Below are 22,256 nucleotides of genomic sequence, written 5' to 3'. Positions count from 1 at the left end.
AAAAAAATAACCTTTTGAACACTAAGAGAACTATTAAAAATATAGTATTTCCTTGAGCAAAGTCTTTGCAATTACAAGCGAGCACTGTAAACAGCATCACATGTGGGGTTTATTATTCAAATTGGGTTAATAAGACATAAGTGAAGAACACAACTCAGTTTCGACAGAGGTAGCAAAACAGAAATTGATACCATAGTTTCCAGTTCATATCCTGTAAAGAGTGAAAGCAGAGGAACTGGAACAACACGGGCCATCCCCTCACGAACTGCCGCCACCTGTTCATCAAATTCATGAAGTCTGCAGAGACATATTCCCAGAATTTACGTGAATGCCATTTCTAGTAATTATTGGAACTAATAACTATTGCAATATTTAGGATCTTTTATGCTTTCTCCTTAAGTCACCAGCTATATTCCAAGGAACACTTATCATACAAGATGCCTGACCTATACCAGTTTATCAAACAATCCATACTGCACAGCACATATCTCACTGTATATCTCTCACTTTTATTGCCAGCATTATTTATGTACTGTGCCTGGCAAGAATAGACCAATACTCCATATTGAAACACCATGCTCTTGGGAAAAGAGCATCTGCGCCCTCAAACAATCCTAATACTAGACAGGCATTATGGTAAAAGAAAAATGGGTCTCACATAAAATATGATGTCTGAGGAACAGATATGCCATCTTTTCAGATAGTGATAGATGTTGCCACCCATGATTTGTATTTTACCTTTTTTTTTCCCCCATCAAGTTAATTTTTAAAACATCGAGCTCTGCAAAGCAGAGTTTCACATCACTGCCATGTCCTGTCTTCAGGCTTCTCATCACCAAAATAAGCAAAGATCTCAAGACATGCTTTTACTTATGCATCCACGTTTTCACATGGATTCTATTAACATGCCAGATTTGTGCTCAAGAGATTCACATAATTAACAACTTTGGTATTAATTGTTTTTCCTAAAAGATTTCTAACTGCTGGTGTCCTCTGAGAATAGCCAGAATTTTGAATAGAACAGAAGCATTTCTTTAAGGTAATGCAATCCTTTAGGATCCATCTGATATTTTATATAGACCTATAATTAATCCATCACAAATAATACTCACGCCTACTGTCAAAAATAGCTTTAGGTAGTGGCTCAGAACCACTTATAGCAAAAATAAATAAAATAGGAAAGCAAGGACTATAATTCATATAGTCGTTGGCAGATACTGCACTGCAAGCTAATAAGGATATAGCGATGAGATAGTCTTGCACAAGTGTCCTCTAGAACAGGTGACTGTGGTGAAGAGAATAAAACAACTATGAATCAGTTTTATGACAAAATTATCTCCATAATTTAATAGGCACGATGGCTACTAGGCTCCCTGTTTCCCACAACAAGATGCCTAAAGTTCAATGTGCTGGTCTAGATTAGATATTTGGGTATCTAACTAACTGAAAGCCCATTTTCACAAAAGCTGAACAACTGCTTCCCACAGAGTTTAGCGCAAAGTTCAGCTTTTGGCACCTCTGCATGAATAATTTAGTTGTCTGCAATAGATGTCAGGCTTATTTTACAGTGTCCAGGGTATAAACGTTTTGTTTTTCATATTCTACCTTATATGAGAAGAGGAAAACCATTCATCTGGGACCGCTCTTGGCTAGATTATCTTAGTGGTCTTTTCAAACTGTAATGATTCAATAATTCATTTGATGGTATTTAAAAACAATCATACAAATAAAAAACCTGTGAGAGCAATAGTACTGAAAGTGCTGTTCTCAAGTTGCTAAATGATCAAAATAATAAGAGGACGCATGTAAGGTAAGACTTCAAGCCTACTACTTTGAAATGAAAATGCTTATTCATTTAACAATTTGAATGACTTATTCAACAAACCTGTAGTTTATTGCCAGCCTCACATATTCAGCTCTGTTATCCAGTGTAATATGAGTGTACTTGGAACTCAGCTGAATATCCTGACCACTTGCATTAGGCACAGTGAATGGAAGGCTCATAGCTTCAAACTCTTCTGATGTAGCTTCATTGTCTCGAATGTACATAAGTCCAGGAATAAAATCTTTATCAACCTTTTGAAAAAATATGCCTGAGTTAAAGTCAGCTTATTAGCACCCTACAGCACTGTGTCCTTCCTACCAAAAGCATGACATCATGTACCATCTACCAAAAGCTTTGTGTCAAATGTCTGACCGTAACTCATCTAAGTGAATTCAAAAACAGCAAAATGGCTCAGTCTATTACATGAAATTTCATTATGCTGAAATGTTGAAGGGTACACGTGTTCTGGATTTCACACCACTCAGGGAACATTTGCCAAGGAACTGTATTATATAAGAAATGGATTTAAAGCTTAAGAACGTGATCAACTCTGCAAAATCCAATGGTTGTTTTGGTACAAAAGAAATCTCCTTACTGACATGTAAAAGACCCAGTACTTTTACAGTAAGTACGTTTCCAGATGACAGCAGTTGAAAACCAACTCATCTTTGTAACAAAGATCTAACTCTTAACTCCACATTCAGTGAGTTCAGTAAGCAGGAAGTTTGTGATTCTCAGCACATTGACTCAGACTATCTTCCATAGTAGTTTGAACTCATTTTCAGACACTAACAGCTATGGAAACACTTTTTGGCAAGAAAGGGTTTGACTACAAAACATTTATCTAGTCAAACCCAGAAGTGGATTTGAGAATGCTCTCAAATCCAAAGAAGTTATTTAACTACTTCTGAAAGACTTAAATTTACAGCTGTAACAGAGAGTACAAGTGATCCTTATGTATTGGCTCAGAAATGTGAAAGGTCAGACAAAACACTACAAATATGCACAGCAGGGAAGCCAATCACCAGAGAGCTGTTTTATATTAGACTCTGCTTGTCTTCTGTAAGTTATAACTTACAAAGAAACAGCACACTTACCTCACTGAGATCAGCAATTGTTAGGTTCATTCCTGCAAGCTGTTTCCATACTGGTTCAGCGAGGTTGAGGCTCAGAGGACTGCCAGTCCGGATAGCAATACCCAGAAGGACACCTGTAAGTTTAAATAAGGGTGGGAAAGTTTGTATTATATATTTTTTTTAATAGATTCCTAATATTCTGAACATGTAGTGCAAGTGGAATGTCACAGAGTTGCTAGTTACCCAAGAAACGGAACATGTTCATATGCAAGAGAGACTTGGCAGCAGGATTTAATAGGAAACAATCTCTGTTTGCTCCAGATTCATCTCTTCCATTTGGTGTCACAATTAACAGAGGGGTCAGCCCATTCTGAAGCTCCTCACACATTTCTGCTATTGATTCACTGTAACCTCCACCGCAATCATCCACAGATTCACCTTGGAGAAGAAAACAGGCTCATAAATATACATTCTTCCAAAAATATGTTTACAAACGAAGTCTTGAAATGAACTGGATTTTCTTTCACATGGATAACTGTGTAAACGAAAGTTTACTGAAAGCTACATCTGTTCTTCTGAAAACACCTGATGTTTTCCTTTGTATTTGGATTTCTCCAGTTCATTGGAAACAGCATAATTTTAGAAGATTATCAACAACATACCAAAGTTCCAAAAATATTACAACCCCATTTCCACTGATCTTAAGGGTTGTTTGCAGATTTTTGGTTGTTTTTGTTGATTTTTAGAATTATTTTAAAAGGCTTCATTATTTCCTAACGTTTTAAGCACATTCCTGTGTCAACATGCTGTTTTACTGTATCCATTTCTTTCCTCAGATCCTTCAAAAAATAAAAGAGAAGCCAGAAAAAGATAGGTAGAAAATAGTTGAGACGAAGATGCTACGAAACAAAGAATTCTCTTACCAACAAACTTGACTTTCCAAACACGATGAGGAAGCAGAAGGCTATCAGGGCTGAAAGAGCTCATTTTAGCACACATCTGTCCAAAAACTGACTTTGTACCATCTGGCCCAGCCAGTCCACCTTTACTCCTAGAACGTTTTACCTGTCAGTTAAACACATGATAATAGTAACTACAAGAACATATATCAGCCAGCATCCCCGTGCAGATCAGAGATGAGATTTATAACATCTATGTGTTTAGTGAAACATTTGTAGAGGTCTACCCTGTATTTTGTATACATGTATATTACAAAGTAAGAACCAAGCTTCAAATTACAACACTGCAATATTTTTCACTGCTATTTCATACCTAATCAACCCTGGATATAGATACTGCAGATTCTTATTACATATCTTCACCCTTTACAAGAAGACAAAAGAATTTAAAATTTGTAGTTATTAGGAGGCCAGAACTATTAAAGAATAGCTGAGGCTAGAAGGGACCTCTGGAGACCACCTGGCCCAGCCCCTGCTCCAGCAGAGCCACCCAGACCAGAGTGCCCAGGGCCATGGCCAGGCAGCTTTTGGAGATCCCCAAGGAGGAGACCCCACAGCCCACGGGCAGCCTGTGCCACTGCTCTGCCACCCACACAGCACAGGAGTGCTCCTGGTGTTCATTGGGAGCTCCTGTGCACCAGTTTGTGCTCATGGCTTCCTGTCCTGGGCACTAAGAGCTTATTTAGCTCCATACTCTTTCCAGCCTCCATTCATATGTATTATACTCTTTGATAAGATACTCTGAGCCTTCTGCTTTCCAAGCTGACCAGTCCCAGATCTCAACCTTTCCACATAGTCTAGTCCCTTCATCTTTGTGGCCTTCCTGTTGGGCTCCCTCCAGTACATTTATACCTCTCTTCTACAGGGGAACCCAGAACTCAACACAGTGTGCCAGGTGTGGTCACACCAATGCTGAGTGGAACCTTCCTCACATAGTGGCAATGACTTGCCTAACACAGCCAAGTTTACCATTAGTCCGTGTCGCATCAAGGTCACACTGTTGGCTGATGTTCAGCTTGATGTTCATCAAGACCCCCAGAGCCTTTCCCACCAAGCAGCTTTCAGGTTGGGCAGCTGACTCTAGCCTACATTTGTGTGTGGGCCTGTTCCTCCTCACGTGCAGGACTTTACACTTCTCCTTGTTGTTGAACCTCACGAGAATCCTATCAACCCACTTCTCCAGTGCACTGAGGTCCATCTGGATGGCAGTAAGACCCTCTGGTGTATCAGCCACTCCTTCCATAATTATCCTCAGCAAGTCTTGTTGCTGACACACACTCTACCTTATATTCCAGATCATTAATGAGTATGTTAGAATAGGACTGGACCCCATGATATGCCTTTACATACTTGCCTCCAACTGGACACTAACAGCTGACCCTTTTAGCCTGGCCATTCAGTCAGTTCTCAACCAACCTCACTGTTTGCTCATCTAGTTCACACTTTAATCATGTTGTTCCCAACAGATGAAAATAATATATACCTAAACAGCAATCAGAAAAAGATGCATGCCAACTTCCACTAGGTCTTATTTCTGTGACATAGCTATTTAACTGTGATTACTACAATTATCACTGTTAACAGAAGAAACTGGCACAAACATGAAAAGCACAGTATCTGGTTACCTAGGAGCTTCCACACCACATCCTCCATCGACTGCATGACTGTTCTGAGCTGGTTGGTTAGATCTTAGTAATTTTACGCTTAGAGCTGGAAATGTGAAACAACTAGGGCACGTTCACTGCAGCTAAATAGAATGATTCTTACCAGCCCTGCTGACAACTCTGTGGGCTTTCTTCCCTAGATAAGGAATTCCATGTTCCCCTCAACCACCAGTACCTTATTCATTTTTCATTTCAAATGGCTCATTGTTCATCTGTCTCCACTCAACATTTTATCTGTTCGTCTTGAAGGCAAATGAAAGACAGAGGGATGCCAGTAACAAAGTTTGTTAATAAAAAAAGTTTTCTTCCTTTATTGGTTGAGAAAGAAATAATGATTTGGTAAATTTGTTTTGTTTCGTTTTTGGCAGGGGGCTTTTTATTTGTTGGGTTTTTGTTTTCCTGAATTGCAATATTCTTCTCATTAGCGAACTTGTTTTAATTTAATAGATCTCTAAGGAATTCAGATGCCTAAGAAATTTGAAGTTGAGAAGCTGAGAGCCTTCTCTTGAAAAGATTAGCTATGAGTAGGTGGTCTGTGAATGCAGTACTTAATTCACTGTTATTTCAAATCTCAAACTGAAAATACAACTCAGGTGACAATAAAATGGCAAATCTGGGAAGGTACTCATAATTGCTATTCCTATTGTACATTTTATTTAGCAATTGTTCACTAGCAACACGAGGTTTGCATTTAAATCTGATCACACAGATGCTCAAATAGTTAAAACTCAACTTTAACAAAATAGTGTAAGAATGTGACAAGGGAATATTGACACTTCTGTTAGCACTATGATATTTTGCTGTGCCAACACAGACAGATGCCCATATTAAAATATATTAGCAAAGAGCAGAACTCTTCAGTAAAAAATGGCAAAATTCAAACAAATTTGTTTAGGCCACATTTCAGCACTGGTGTTTTAACTTTTCATTGTAGAGGTCTAGAACATGAAGCTTTGCTCCTGGTTCCAAATTATGTCCTTTAGAGATATAGTAAGCAACCTGTGGAATCCAGCCTGAATAGAATATTCTGAATAGAATAAACAGTTTCAGATACAATCCTTATTTAGTATGTTTCACTAAACACAGATTATGCAACATAAATATTTTTGAAATACAGTTCTAGCATTCTTGCTGTCTAGGTAGCTTTTTAGCACAAAATATGCTGACTAGAGCCCCAAAAGAGCTTCTGCAAAACAGTCTGCCATCAGAAGATACTAGCCTATGGAAACCAACTTTTCCTGGACCAGAGAGAAATGCAGCAGCTCGCTAGCAGCATACAGCAATGGGCAGAGGAATCAAGCTCAAAGATGTGCCTCAGTAAACAATCAGTTATTGTGAACACAGTCACTGCAACAAGAAGGAAGGCACTTAAATACATCTGTTATCTGGCTACAGCATCTTTAAATAATGAAGATCAAAATTTAAGTTCTTTCTCCAAGTCTGAATAAAAAGACCTTCTATTTGCCCTAAACATCCTTCTAGAACTAGAGAAATACCAGCCATCCTATGGGACTATCTCCAGTTTCAGCCTGGTAGAAATGTATTATGTCAATCCACACACTTAGGGACTAATAAAAACGCTCATGAAACGCTTATGACAGTTTGCTAGCTGAAATCAGCTAAGAAAGAGAAGAAGGTTCTGTTTACACAGAAGACATCTATGAAGAAAAGAAACACAGTTTAAGGATATGTCATGAAATCAATTTCCAAAAGCAGAAAAGAACCATCAGCATGATAATTCCAAGAGCACAGACATCATCTGTATATTGAGGTTTCAGTTAACTATGCTCAAACTGAAACGGCAGCGGAAAAATAAACTATCAAAAGATAAGCACTGAAAGACCACTCCACAAAAACAGACACACAAAAAAGCTTAGCTTGTTCAATGCAGGAAAAAGAAAGTTGATGTGTTCTTTAAAAGCAGACTTGGCTAAGGGACAAGGCAATAACCAGAAAGGAGGAATGCCATTTAAACTGAAGCGTAGCACTTGCAAAAGAAAACATTCATTGATTCATATCCTGTATAACTTAACATACCCAGAAGCACAACATTCCTCCTAAGAAAGCAGAAGACACTGAACCAGGAGTACTTGTTCTCCTTAATAACTAAAATTTCTTTGCCTACTAAAAAGAGGAAAGATCACAAAATACAAGGCATGCTCCAAAAGTAATGCATCCTATTTTATTATGCTAGCCCATGGATGAGGCGGGTGTTGGTGGCAGAGCAGTAGAGGTTGAACCTTCCCACCAATATTCTGTTACATTTTGTTGCTTTGCAACAATGGCAGCAGAGGGGCATGTGAAGCTCCAAATGGAGACTCCAAATGCAGCCTTCGCACGGAAGTGCATATGAAGCAAAGGTGTGTTACTGAACTCCTTCATGTGGCAAAAATGGCATCTACTGACATTCATTGATGCTTGCTGAACATCTACAGAGATCAGAAAGTGGATGTGAGCATAGCGAGGCAATGGGTGGTGCTTTATGGTGCTTTATTTCAGCAGTGGCATGAGAGATGAGGAAGATAAGCCATGTTCCAGAAGGGTATGTACAGCTGTCACCTCCACTGGTGCAGATTTTTACAAGTGCAGCATGAAGGCTCTTGTCCATCACTGACAAAAAAGCACAGCTAATGGTGGTGACTCTTGAAAACCATGTTTTGTGTTGAGAATTTTCTCTATCAAACAGTGTTTTTTGTAGCTGTTGTAGCTTCCACAGAAATAAATAGGCACTGCTTTTGGAGCAACCTATGTATTTTAAAGAACAAGTCAGTATCTGCACAACAACTTTAAATTAAAATTTCATTCATTTATTTTATACAGAGGAAGAAGTAGTTAACTGACTGCACCACATAATTTACAAACTGTAAGAAGTATCTTTTGACAGCAAAGGGATTTTCAAGTCTTACTGCAGTTGAACTCCCATCTACAATTAAGTTGAAAACTCTGTTTCACACTCCATAAAGCAGCTTTGAATCACTACTTGAAGGATCAAATAATTTCATTCAAACAGATCTTTCATTCAGTAGTTTCATTCTCTGCAAAACCTAACTTAAGAGATTATAATCCACATTTTGTACTATATAAGCAGGGCAGATTACAAGCACAGTCTTTCTTAGTCTTGACTAAATCTTGGAACTGCTTGTTTTGCACTGCTTATTTTGAATTCCCCCCCAAAAAATAAAAACAAAAAGACAAATAGTGAGAAGATTTCTGGCACTGCCTCTAGCTTCACAGGGTATGTATTAAAGCAACATATTTTAATTACATAACATTAGCAGAAGAAGTTTTAAGAGCCTGTGGAAAATGGCAAATGAGCAGAAAGTATCATCCAGCCCAAACAGAAGGTATTTCACTGAGAAATAACTCATTATTCAAAGGTTTTGCAGTTTCTCGACTCTAACTTTAACAAAGAGTAAGTTTTCTTACTTCCTAAAGCATATTTCAAAAAATGAGAAAAACCACACGACTAAAGGAAAGAAACACATAAGGATTCTGTAATACCAAGCATCAGTCCATTCAAACAAAAACAAACGTTTTAGTATTCTATGTTACAAAAACATCTATGGACCAAAAAAAAAAAAAAACCCCCCAAAAAAACCTTATCTGGCCTAAGGCACAACATTACATTTTCTAATGTCAATGACAAGAAAAAGCCCTTTTATATCAAACAGTTCTGCAATCGATATGATCACATGCAGTGACCAGGCTGAGAGTTTATCAGCCTGATTCTTAATCATACCGAAGCGCCTTCTTCCTGTTCTCCCCATAACCCTTTATGTCCTCTGTTCTGAAAGCAACAGTGGAGTAATTCATGTGATCATCTCGGAAGGTAAGAAAGGCATCAGAATCTCTGCTCTCTAAAATCATCTAATACAGTGAATTCTGAAAAAGCCATTTCATTTTCATGTCAAGCAGGACATACTTTGCTCATTAGAGTCCAAATCATACACTTATTTCAACTGTTCCCTCCTCCCGCCACACACACATCTATAGTCTGGGTGAAAACATGCTGAAAAGAAAACAAGCTTCATTGTTGTTCTATCCGCCAACATAAACCCAACTCCTCAGTACTCAGACACCAAACAGCTGAAACATGAAAGGACCTGAAGAACGTTAAGCACTGGTAACTAAACATATGTACTAAAATCAAATCTTCAGATACCTGTATTCTATTGAGCTCAACAACTGGCCCATGCTGACGATCTCTCACCATAGTTGCTTGTACAACCTTTCGGAAAGCTGCCTCCTAATAAAGGAAAATACAAAAAATTAAGTGGTAAGATTGCAATCAAATAAGAATACTGCATATATTTGACAGGTAAATGTATTCTTAGTTCAATTAAGGAAAAAGCAAACAAAAAAACCTCTTCAACGGAACAGAGAAGCTGATGCTATAGTAATATTCTTAAGCAGTTTTCCTCCAAGTACATCACCAAACACTGGAAAAGGCATAAAGCCCTTGACACTTTCTTTAGAAGACATGGAAACAAGCATCAACTACTTTTGAAATGCTCAAAAATAAACAAGAGCAACAGAATATAAAATTGTGAGATGTTACTTAAGGAGCATGTTAGTTTGAGCTAATACAATTCACACTTGAAACACCTGGAATACTAAAAACTAAAGAAGAAAATCTCTCCTGGATCACACAAAATAGTGGCCTGAAAAGTTTTACTGCATCCAGATTCAGTTATTACTAGACTACCAATATGCTACTGAGTGTAAATTAACTTATGCTGCACTAATGTGAATGTAATTAAAAGTTGGAGAAAAACAATCAAAAAGTCAAAGGGAAGATCATCCTGTCAAGGAAGGACAGAAATAAACAAAGAAACCCACAATTTTTTTTTGGTGCAAATTTAATTATCTATATTTCTCTCACTAAATATTTGAATCCAATTTTACATTATCAGTTTCAAGAAAGGTTTAAAAACATTTTAAGTTTGTTTGGTTTCTGTTTTTTAATATCCCCCATCAAAATGAGGTCAAGATGCCTCTTGTAGCCGAAGCAAGGAGGCCTCATCCACAGGCTCCCCCCAGTCAGGCAGCCTGTAGCAGATCCCAACAACCAGATCTCCTTCATTGGTCCAGCCAGCAATTTTAACCCACAAGGTCTCAAACCGGTCATGGCTGTTTCTCAGAGGCTTAGAGCTCTTTACAGCCTATTTGCTTATTAACATGGAGGTCAATTCCCCTCCCTTCTTGCTCTACCTATCCCATCTAAAAAGTTGGTAGCCCTTAGTTGCAGTATTGTTGTCATGCAATATATCATACCATGTTTCTACAATAGCAAATACAACATTTACAATTTCTGGCATCCTTGATGATTGTTTTTGGCATAAAATATGCCTGATACCACGTTTTATCTTGTATCTGAAATCTTTCAACAACTGTTTTGCACACTGTAAAGCATTGGATATTCTTCCTACACACAAATTCCGGTATTAAAATTACCTAAAGACTCCCATTAATAGCATTAAGATGCACAAGTATCACGAATAGAATGGACTTCTCTTTGACTCTTTTGATGAAAAACTGTAGTGTTATCTTGGCCCATGAAGCATATATTCAGCCAGATTTCTCTACCACAATTTTATTGGGGTCTAGGGAGACTGCGAGACAGTGCATTCTGAAGAGTCTAATAGTAGGTCATGTGTCTTACTTAAGAATACAGAGCAGTAATGCAAAAAAAAAAAAAAAAAAAAAAACTGCTTCTAGTTTCAATCAGACCAACTAGCAAATTTTGTCTGTTTACCTATGGCTATCACTTTTTGTTAGATTAGACAAGTTACTAGGACAGTGAGAAAATTCAGATCCAAAGCTAGTGATCATGTAGAAGGCCAGTCATTTTTTTAAAGGCTTTCCATAACTGAAGTTTTGAAATAATGTTGCATCCTTCAAGAATCTTAAATATCTAGACTTCATGACTGACTTTCCATATTGCTGTGATATGCCATGCTTCTTTATTCATTTGAGATTGGTTTCCTAGGTATCCTTTCTTTTAACATCATTTAAAGCCACAGAACTTGCTTTAGATCAAGTACTGTATCATCTGATTATTGCAATTGAAATACGAAATTGAGACAATGACTATTTGAAATATTTCTTCTTGTTTTTTGGTTTTTGTTTTTTTTTTTTTCCCTAGAATAACACAGTGATTATTCTAAAAGAATTTGGCTATAACACAAATGTAAGAGCTACGATATACAGTTATTTTTAAAACTAATACACAGTCCAAAAAAAGCAGAGGAAAATCTAATAAAGAGAACACATTCATGAAGAAAGATATGTGCATAACCAGAATGCATATGTTCTAACATACAACATACTGAACAAATTAAGATAAAAGTTCGGTTTTCTTCAGAAACAGTTTAAGCAGCACATTTAAACAGTATAGTTACAAATATCTCCTTTAAAAATCTATTCAGATAAATACCTTTCCCTGTGATATCAGTATTCCCCGTAGTGTGTCAAAACCAACTGATGGTCCTTGGCCAGTTTCATCAAGTCTTCCTTCAAGGTCAAACATTGGAATACAAGGACAAAAGAGTTCTGAAATGTGATGCAGCAGTAGAAGCCTGTTTCTCAATGAAATGATGGGTATTTCTTGTAGATGATTGTACTCCATAGGAACCTATAATAATGTAATTATATCCAATAATTTAGGATTATTCTATCCTTTATTTTATTAAATAGAACAACAACTTAAGATTGGTAGGCAAATTTGCATCAGAAATTCAGGAATTGCTTATTCACAGTTTTGCTTATCAGAATTGCTTATTCACAAACTTAATATGGAATCCAGTTGTGTCTAAAAGATATGTACAGTATACATCTAAACTGAAAGCACCTGCAAGTATTAAAATATGACAGTTACACTATTCTTATTTCAAATTTTACTATTCTCTTTATCCATAAATAAACATTTTACATCTTGCCACCACTCCACCTAGACATTATGCACCATTATTACACCTGAAAAACTGAATGTTCAAAAAACATTCTCAATGCAAAGCAAGCAATGTTGAATTCACGTGGAAGAGGTGGAATACAGAATTAAAATTCCTTCCAGTTTACTCTTCAGTACTGGATTAACAACTGACTGAAGAATCCTTTTCACTTGGAAAAAAAAAAAAAAAAATAAAAATCTATCTTTGGAAATGCAGAAGCAGAACACTGTGTCCAAGCCAAATCAAAGCACACTAAACTGATACAGAGATTTAGAAAGGAAATGTCTGCTGAAAGATCAGCAGCAAACATTAGTACATTAAAAAACTGAATGCAGTAAGCCAAAAATATCACCTGTGTTGGAAGCTTGCCAGCATTAGCAGGTTTACTGGTTGACCAAGCTAAAGTATGTGCTGAGCCACAGGCAACTCTGTTGATCTTTTTACCCTGGAGTGCTGCAACCAAACGTGGTCTTTGGATGGCATTAGTTGTTCCATCTCCAAGCTGTCCTTCATCATTATCTCCCCAGGTATACACCTCCCCTAAACCAAGAAAAAAAAAATTACTTCTGAAGATAGAAATTTGTTTGTTTGCTTTAAATAAGCACTTAGAAATCATTTAACCAATTGAGACCATGGATAGTAATTAAGATTTCTAGAACTGACAGCTGTCCTGACATCCTGCAGGTAAAAGTGAATGACACAGTTAAGGCTGTACAGCAGCTTGTATTAAATGCGTCTATTTCCTCACAGTTTATATAATAAAGTTCTATTGCAGAACAGTAGGAAATGGTGGTGCAGAAGGATAACAACAGATACACCAGAAACAGTCTGTACTTCACAGTTCCAAAACAAAAAAAAATAAAAAAAAAAAAAAAAAAAAAGCTAAAAAAAAGAATTAGAAAAGACATCATTTTGCATAAGAGAGTCTGTAATAGCTTATATTATTAGAGTGGACATTAAAATGGGTGTTTAGTGTTGTAAAATTGGAAAATACTTTTTTAAAAAGCAACTTTGATTCAGAGCATTCATTTTCTGCAGCTATATCCTATTTCACTAGCATCTACAAAACAGCTCTGCAGACCTGTTACTTAAATTTGGAAATATTCAGTACCTCAATCTACTTTAGAAAAAGCAATATTGTTTGTGCAATGCTTCATTTATCAAGTTAAAACACCCCAGGCAGTTCAGACAACCCTATAAAAAAAGCTAAATCCATTAATTCTACTCCTTGATCAACTCGTAATTACTTTTTGAGCTCTGTGTTTTTCTTCTACCATCAGCATTTATGAAACTTAACTCGTAATTTTTATTAATTCAAAACCTTCAGTTGTTTTTAAGTTATTACTGTAAATCAATGACATACTTCGTGCTCAAGAAATATGCAACTTCTATAAACCCAATACATAGATGCACACAGAGGATCAGCATTTTTAGCAAGGACAGCCTACCAATACTCAACATAAATTTTCCTTTTTTTATTCCCTCTCCAAATTCAGTACTAAGTAACGTATTTAATTTTTATACCATCTTCAGTGCAGCAAACACAGTGTAAAGACCCAGTAGCAATTGCAATGACTTTCTTTCCTTGCAGCCCCTGCACTTGTCGTGGTCTTCTAACATGGTCATCAGATCCATGGCCTAGGCGATGATAATCTCCTTTGCCCCTGCACAGAGAAGACAGCACATTTCAAAACTGAGTTTTAATATTAGAAAGAATGGAAACATGGAACATGTCATGTATTTGGCCTTCCAGTAGAAGTGGTTATAAATAGTCAGGCAAAAATATTTGATATTTAGCAGAAACAGTACAGCTCTGACTCCAATTATTCAAAATGAATAATCCCTAGTTCATATGACATGGATGTGACTGCTGTTACAATAAAAATACTTACTATATAGCTCCAGCTTGCTCTTCATAGGTCCTTTCACCACATTCACATGTGTTTTGTTGTTTTGTTTTTTTTTGTTTGTCTCTCTTAAAAGAGTAAGACTCGAAGATTAGGCTTCCATCAGTGGCAAAAGCAGTACCAACCTCAGAGACTGCAACCTCATATAGTTTGAGGATATTGCTTGGAGGCAGTGTTTGGAAGGTATTTTGTTTTGCTTTTCTAAACACTTCAGTCTGGTAGTTGTTTAAACTACCAGAACTGCACAGGAAGATTAAAACAACAAACTAGATACACAAATTCTTAGATAAGAAAGATTTTGATAATATATGAAAATGTTATTTATGCTGTCAATCTTCCAAACTGCATGACACTTTGAGCTTACATTTTTAGTGATCTCCTTTGAGCTCTTGCATTTTACAGTGGTCAATGTCTTGAGCACGAAATCTGTGTTTACATCTTCACGACAAAATACCTTAGTTTTTCATTCAAATAGCACTACAGTATGTTCCTCAAACCACTAGATTTTATTACTAATCAAAACAGAGAAACTCAAAAGAGCTTTCCATATGGGAGAAAAATCAAAGCAGCGAAGGTAGCATAATAGTGATACTTGTTGCAAAGAATGTTACATTTAACGCTGTCCAAATAACTAATATAAAATACTTACCAGGTATATACTGCTCCAGATTTGGTAAGAGCTACAGAAAATTGTGATCCACATTCTACTTTAATCACTCCAAGGCCTGTGAGAGAATCAATCTAGGAAAATAATAGCAAGTAAAATAACAATCAATTAGGGAGACAATAGCTTCATCAACCATCCTGTGTTTAGGCATATTTTAAGTACAACAAATTGTCTAAGTCTTGCAGTACTTATACGCAAGCTTATGAATTAAAGTGCTTATGTAGATCATTTAACAGAATTTCAGTCCTTTCATCTTTCTACTACTTACTACTTAAACCCTAAAAAGAAACTCAGATTTGGAAAACCATTGGAGATCTTAACTAGTATTTTACCTGCAGCAATATCTCCTTAGTAGAAATAGTAAGGCTCTGTCACCAGCTACTGAACATTACTTATCGTCAGCTCCTCTGACACAGATGTGAGTCTGCTGCCTTCATAAAAGTACTTAAACCTGCAATACGCAGTTCCTACTCATTCTGTATGTGCCCTTACATCATTTTATCATCAATCCTATCATTGATCATCAACAAGACCAATAAGCTATGTTCAAATTGTGTTACACCATGCAATAAATAAATAAAAAACACCCCTACTTGGAACAGGCCAGCAGACTCTGTCTTTTAAGAAAGGGAATGGAGACACCTGCATCCATATAAAGAGGTGCAACTCTGGATTAAAAATATAAAATCCACTGTGCATAGATGTGCACAATGACACTGATGTAGTTACACGTTATTCTCAAACAGTGCTCATCTCTATAACAACTGCTGTTATTCAAATTAGTTGGCTATATGGATTTTGTTTGAAATATGAAGATTCCTTGGGAAATTTCTAACCTTTCAAAGGGAAATAACATTAAAGCAACAACTACTTCTGGAATCAGAAATGATCTCTAAATAACAAAATCATAAAACCAACTTTTATTCTGCATAAAAATTGAAGACCAGTCACTGTATCCTACAAAGCTCATTATTAACATCAAAAGGATCCTGATGTCCCACGGTGGGTGGAAGTTTGCTCATATTAATGTATGTCTTCACTAATTTCTATTAACATTATGGTTTATAAAACAATTGAACATATGTATTCAAATACCTTCATTGGCACTTTACAGCCATCACTGCCTCCTCTCCCAAGTTTTCCATAATCTCCATCACCCCAAGACCAGACTGTGTCATCATCTGTCAGGCACAATGTCTGTGCATCTCCACTGCCACAGGCTATGTCAATCACACGATATCCCTGAAGAGCTTCCACCTGTAAAGCAATCACCAGTTTTTGTTTACAATAAAGACTCAGTCACTTAGTTTCAGAAAAGAAGTCAAACCCAACTTGGAGAGAAGCATCACTGGAACTACAAGTCTGAAACACAACAGGATCTTGCAAATGAATTCAAGTCAAAACGCTTTACTCTTTTCAAACCAATAAAATAAGTACATATTTCACATACTGAATTATTATTTTTACTTGGTGAACTTTTTTTTTTTTCAACCTAAAAAAAAAAAAAAAAAAAAAAAAACACCAGGGAAAGTAACTCATACAAAACATTTAAGGTTACCAAAGGCTATATTCTATTTATGCGCTCAGGTTCTCTGGTTCACTCTTGTGTACACTAAGCACCTGAATAAACTGCTTATTTTCAAATAGCCTTTTACTATTTTACAATTTCACTGCTTTCTGAATTAAATCAACATCTTGACTTTTGAAATGCTGCCATCTAATGATGATGTATGGAATTGAGATTCACAAAGCAAAAGAATTCTGACACACAAACTGCATTCTCCTAATCCACATCCTTCTTGAAATAAGGGATTTGAGGAAGCCCAATCCATCATCCAAACCACATGGGATTTCACATTCTTCAAACTAATCTACAGATTTGTTATTTTCATTCTAATCAAGAAAATGGAGGAATGTTGTAGAAGTGAGGCAGACCTTGCTTTTGGGGGCAGGGGAATGCAAACATCTGATTACTTTCTGTAATTTTACTTCAGCAAAGCACTTCTGTGGAAGGCTGCAGGCAAGTTCATCCCTCTCCAAGACACCTCCCACCCCTCACCCAAACTGGAAGCAACAACAGCATGTAATCCATTTACAGTTGGTACAGGTTATGTCCTTTACACTCACAGTATTGTTGTTTGGCTTTTAGAGCTGCTGTTTTGCTTGGCAAAAGTCCTCTCCAAAACAAATTCCTTATAAGCTGCTTAGTGATCTCTAGCAAAGTTTTGCAACTCCACTTTTACTGCATTCTCACAAACCATTTCTGTTCTCTAAAGCAACCACTGTTTCCTCCTTTTTTTTTTTACAATGCAGAAATACTGAAAGTGACAGATCAGAAGTTAAGAACTGGAATAAAAGACCACACAGAATTCCAGAGATTTCTTACCAGTTTAGGCTTCAGTTGGTCTTCGCTATCTCCGTGCCCAAGGCGCCCATATCTTCCCTTTCCCCACGTAAAAAGGTCTCCTGCAGCAGTAATACATGCACTGTGTGCTCCACCAGCAGCGATGTCAACCACTTCTATACCTCTCAGAGATTCAATTACACGAGGACGATCACAAGGGCTGAAATGAAAACACTTTTTGACACACCTTTTGCAATAGACAACTCACATAAACCAACGTATGAAGAGCTTTGCAAAATGAGTACGAGGACATTCTACTTCACTGTTTACTTTTGTTCCACATTAACATTGTCAAGATTTATGCTAAATTATTCATTGAAAAAAATTTTAGAGGTTTATAAAAGCTGGAATAGCATAACAGGTTAAATGAAACTACAGAAACATTTCCATTAAAGCTTAAGAGTTAAGCACTTACCCTGGAAAATCAGTCTAATTTAATATACATTATCAAAATTTCTAGCATAACATGTACTGATTTCCTCCATGGACTCAAGCATTTCTTTCTTTTTTATTATTTTTAATATCTGATTATTGTCTATAACAAAAAAACTTCTTTAACACAGGTAACTGCAAGTGAACATCAGAAGCAGAACGGTAGTTTTGTTTCCTCCCTGAAGTGCCACATACACACAGTGTAGATTCCAAAGGAAATCCTCTGGACTTCAGCATCAGCAGACAAGATAGAAGATAATATTTTGTCACAGAAATCCAAGTAATTTTATCTGACAAAAATTTTGTAGTTCTGCAACTTGAAGACATATATTTCTACATCACTACTTACCACTGACTTCTACATACAGACTGCATTCATAAAACACTTCAAATACATTTCAACTATTATAAATATCCATCCATAGTTCAAAAAAACCAAAGCATTACCTTCGGTTTCCATGGCCAAGTTTACCATCTTCTGCTTCACCCCAAGAATAAACTTCTCCCTCTGAAGACAATGCCAAACAGTGCTTCCCTCCTGAGTTCACTGCAACTTTCTTTATAAACACATGTTGAATGGATTCCAGTAAAGTCGGAGTAGAAACTGACTCTGTTCCTCCAATTCCAAGCCTACCACCTGCTCCATATCCAGTGGCATACAGCTTTAGAATAAAAAATAAACTTCAATTTTGTTTATGTCTTGAAGAACATTCACTATGGCTATAGAGAAGAATTCTTAATGAATGTATACTAGAACAGAATTGATGCAAAGGCCACCAGAAAAGTTTCTCATATGCCTCTGTATCATCCTTTGGAAATTTTGAACACATATGTACTAACAGGAAGAGGTTTTTCCTTTCACAATAGAAGTGGCATTGTTTCAAAGACTTAATTTAAGCAAGCAACATCAGTACATGTTCTATACTGAAGCTCCTGAATGTGTGGAAGGAGAAGGAGTACTCAAGCTTTCATTTTGGTCCTCACTATATAACAGTAGTCTAAGGACAAAGCCAAGCAAGTTGAAGCAGAAGTCATATTCAAGATCAATACAGATGTGGAGACCAACTTTAGGCAACAAATTCTTTGTCAAACCTGAAGCAGAAACAGCTTATACTGCAAACAAACATAATGTAAGAACAACTCCTCCAACACACATATCTCTTTTTCCCTTAGAAAGGACACTTGTCATTCAAGGCCCCTTTACTACTAGCATGATCTCTACTATATAGACATGACCTTCTTTTGCTTTCAGAGATGATCTGACACACATCTAAGTAAATTTTTCATAACGACTTTCAGTCTGCATTTAGCTTTAAAGCCTTCTGCTTTTTACTACCTGAAGGTCTTCTGTCTCCAAAACCTGTCTTACTTTTCCAACTCCACAAGCTGGTCTTGGAAGAAAGAGAATAATTCTACTTATCAATGTAACTGTGACTTAATTTTGCTTATCAATTGTTCTGCACTCAAGGGAGCTCTTTCTCATTGCAATTCAGGTGAATTTTCAAACCCAAACAGACAAAACTCGGAAGCTGTAGCTTGCAACTATTCAGTTTCACACAAAGAATTTAACACTAGCCTGCTTCAATATACCAGGTCAGGTGCACATAAATATGTTCTGGAAAAAGAATTTTCCACACTACTTTCATAGCAATACAATCTAACCTTAATCAAGGAAAAATTAAACAGACATTTCTTGACCAATTTCAATCTGCGTTGACAAAAAAAAAATCAGATCAGCATTTAATAAAATGCATGATAAACATACAAATAAAATTCCACATTAGATTTTCAAACTTGTATTAAAGTTTTATAATAACTGATAAGCTTATTTGCACACATTCTCCATAAAAATTAAATTTGTTATAGAAGGTTTTACACTTTCAAAGTTTCTAATCCTGTCCCAATAAACCAAGGATTCTATACTCCTATGCATTTAGATTTCCTTCCTCCATAACACTCAATTACCCATACTTGAAAGTACAACACATGGAAGTTAGTACCTCTTATGTCAGGAATGAAACTACGGCTACATTCAAGTTAATTTGAGCTGTCAATGACTAATGCATTTTATTTTAAATGCTAATGCTGATGTTGTGAAAATATCAAGAAAATATAACTTTGTGCAATAACATTACAAAACCACCTACCATCTGCAGGTGTCTTTCAAGCATTACTACTCTAGTTTTCTTTCTTCCATGGGACACACACAAACATGGATGCTTCTTTGTACTCTGTCCCACACAATTCTTTATCTACAGTATTGCTTTTTAACCTCTTTGTCTATTCAAAAGTAATTTACCTCAACACAATTATGTCAAAAGCAATGTCTTTAATCTGTCCCTTTTCCCTTGGTAAAAAATTAAACAAGGATGATACTGACTGTCCAGGAGAGAACTGTTACAGTATATCACTAGATGAATGCAACTGCAACAAGAAAGTTCAGCTAAAATTCTGTACTGTATCTTCAAACAAAACTGCCATTTGTATCAAAATGAAGATATCTTCACACTCACAAATCCTTTTTTTTCCCCTCTATACATTACACTAAATGATCCATCCTCATCATTGAGTATCATCCAAGTATCTGCAAATTAGATATTGCAATATCTAACTTTCAAAAGTCAGCTCTGAACAAACTCAGATTCCATTTACATCTCTCTCCTGTCAGGGAGAAATCATCACCATTACATTTTACTGTCTGTGATGTTGTACAAGAGTCTATGAGTATGTTACTTGTATTCTTTATTTTCCAAAATCTGACAACTGTTTTCAATGAAGAACTGAAACATGCAATACTAGTTTCAAGTATTTAATGCTGCAGCTCACTGAATTCCTCTGTTGTAACGGCAGAATTGGTACAGTTTAGTTTCTTTAAAATATGTATATTTGTAAATGGTGAAAAACACACAACAGGATGCAATTTTTACAAGGAGTCCAACAAACATTTATTGTATGCTTACCTTTCCATCAGCAGTCACTGCAAACAGTGTCTGCTCACCACCAATTAATTGCACTGGTCTAAGAGTAGCAAGAGCTTCACATGGAGTTGGGACCTTAACTTTTGCCCCTTCAATTCCACCAAGTTGTCCTCTGTGATTATGACCCCAACCATAAATGGTTCCACTGCCTCCAGCTGAAAGCGTCCAATCGTCAGGTCGTCTGTGTAACATTCAAAATAAAGCATTACAAATGAGCTTAAAGAAGGTAACAAAAAAAGTTCACTTGTACAACAACAAATCATCACAAGACAAAACAAATGATAGCTGAAAGAAGTAACCTATTCATCCACTGAACGAGCTGTTCATCCTGTTCTCTCTTAAAGACATCATGGCATTCATGAAGAACATCCATATTTTCATTATCTGCCATTAATTCTCGGATTTTCTTTGCTACCTGTAAAATATTTTGCATTAAACAATGTTATTCCAAATATACCACATTCTGATTGCAGCTGGCATAAACTAATTCAAATCTCAGTCTTTTAGATGCAGCGCTTTTCTAAGTTCCATGAGCTATTTGAAATATTCTGGCAATACCTCATCGAGGAAAAGGCGAGGTAATGGTGTCCTTTTGTCAAGGGCCACAGCAACCCTGGATGCCATACAGTATCTTCTGAACCAGGCCCATTTGTGTGTCTCAGCACAGCAAGGGAGAGTGTCCAGCTCTAGATCACAAGCAAGAGCCACAAGAACCTGCAGATAAAACAGATTTCAGAGCTGCAACAAAAGTATGTAATAAAAACTAACATACATTTGATGTAGCAGAACAGCTCATAGACCAGTAGGGCATCAACAAGCTCAGAAAATGTAAAGTGTGGGGGACATTAAGAGCTATCCACCTACATTATCCTCACTGATGAGGCAGCATCAAGTGTATGCAAGCTGATACAGGAATTTTCACAGTACACTTGTGACAAACAATAGATTAATTGCCTTTTCTGTATCAAAAATGACATGCTGAACATTTTACCTTCTATTTCTAAATTAAGTATCCTTCCTCCAATCAAATCAAGTAATTCAGACTGTTACTGGCAAAGACAGTATATAATGGATTACTTCTGCCCTGAAAAACCTTCTACATATTTTAAGAACTTATTTTCTTTAAGACAGATAAATTCTTTTAAATTTACTATAGGGGAAGCTTTTTTTAAGTCTTTTTATTCTTGTTGCTCTTTTCTAGACTTGCTCAGCACATTTCTATGCACTTTGAAGTACATGGCTCAAAATAGAAGATTCCTCCTTTTATGATATTCTTCTTATTTGCTCCTACTGGAGGTAGGTAATACCTGCAAGATATTTTAAAGGTCAAAAATATATAAATATTCCTGTTAGGACAATTCAGATATCAATTGTCAAAAGTATACCTGAAGCTG

General features: G+C 36.5%; 1 protein-coding gene across 3 annotated transcripts in view; it reads right to left on the bottom strand.

Moving 5' to 3' along the window:
• The window catches only part of HERC2 (HECT and RLD domain containing E3 ubiquitin protein ligase 2), a 102,838-nt gene that overhangs the window by 2,730 nt on the left and 77,852 nt on the right, over positions 1-22,256 (bottom strand). For all 3 annotated transcript variants that reach the window (XM_042809470.1, XM_042809472.1, XM_042809471.1), the window contains 16 exons: positions 21,421-21,576; positions 21,162-21,277; positions 20,845-21,043; positions 18,332-18,546; positions 17,435-17,612; positions 16,144-16,305; positions 15,031-15,122; positions 13,999-14,138; positions 12,827-13,014; positions 11,961-12,158; positions 9,687-9,770; positions 3,825-3,966; positions 3,145-3,339; positions 2,923-3,035; positions 1,886-2,076; positions 192-297 (listed from right to left, as the gene is read on the bottom strand). In XM_042809470.1, the coding sequence (XP_042665404.1) occupies positions 192-297; positions 1,886-2,076; positions 2,923-3,035; positions 3,145-3,339; positions 3,825-3,966; positions 9,687-9,770; positions 11,961-12,158; positions 12,827-13,014; positions 13,999-14,138; positions 15,031-15,122; positions 16,144-16,305; positions 17,435-17,612; positions 18,332-18,546; positions 20,845-21,043; positions 21,162-21,277; positions 21,421-21,576 (2,475 nt within the window). The remainder of the gene's footprint in view (positions 1-191; positions 298-1,885; positions 2,077-2,922; positions 3,036-3,144; positions 3,340-3,824; positions 3,967-9,686; positions 9,771-11,960; positions 12,159-12,826; positions 13,015-13,998; positions 14,139-15,030; positions 15,123-16,143; positions 16,306-17,434; positions 17,613-18,331; positions 18,547-20,844; positions 21,044-21,161; positions 21,278-21,420; positions 21,577-22,256) is intronic.

Source organism: Centrocercus urophasianus, unplaced genomic scaffold (genome assembly GCF_019232065.1).
Source record: "Centrocercus urophasianus isolate 14NV4802_14NV808 unplaced genomic scaffold, USGS_Curo_1.0 seq_12, whole genome shotgun sequence".
Taxonomy (NCBI): Eukaryota; Metazoa; Chordata; class Aves; order Galliformes; family Phasianidae; genus Centrocercus; species Centrocercus urophasianus.
This window is presented reverse-complemented; position numbering and strand designations above follow the sequence as displayed.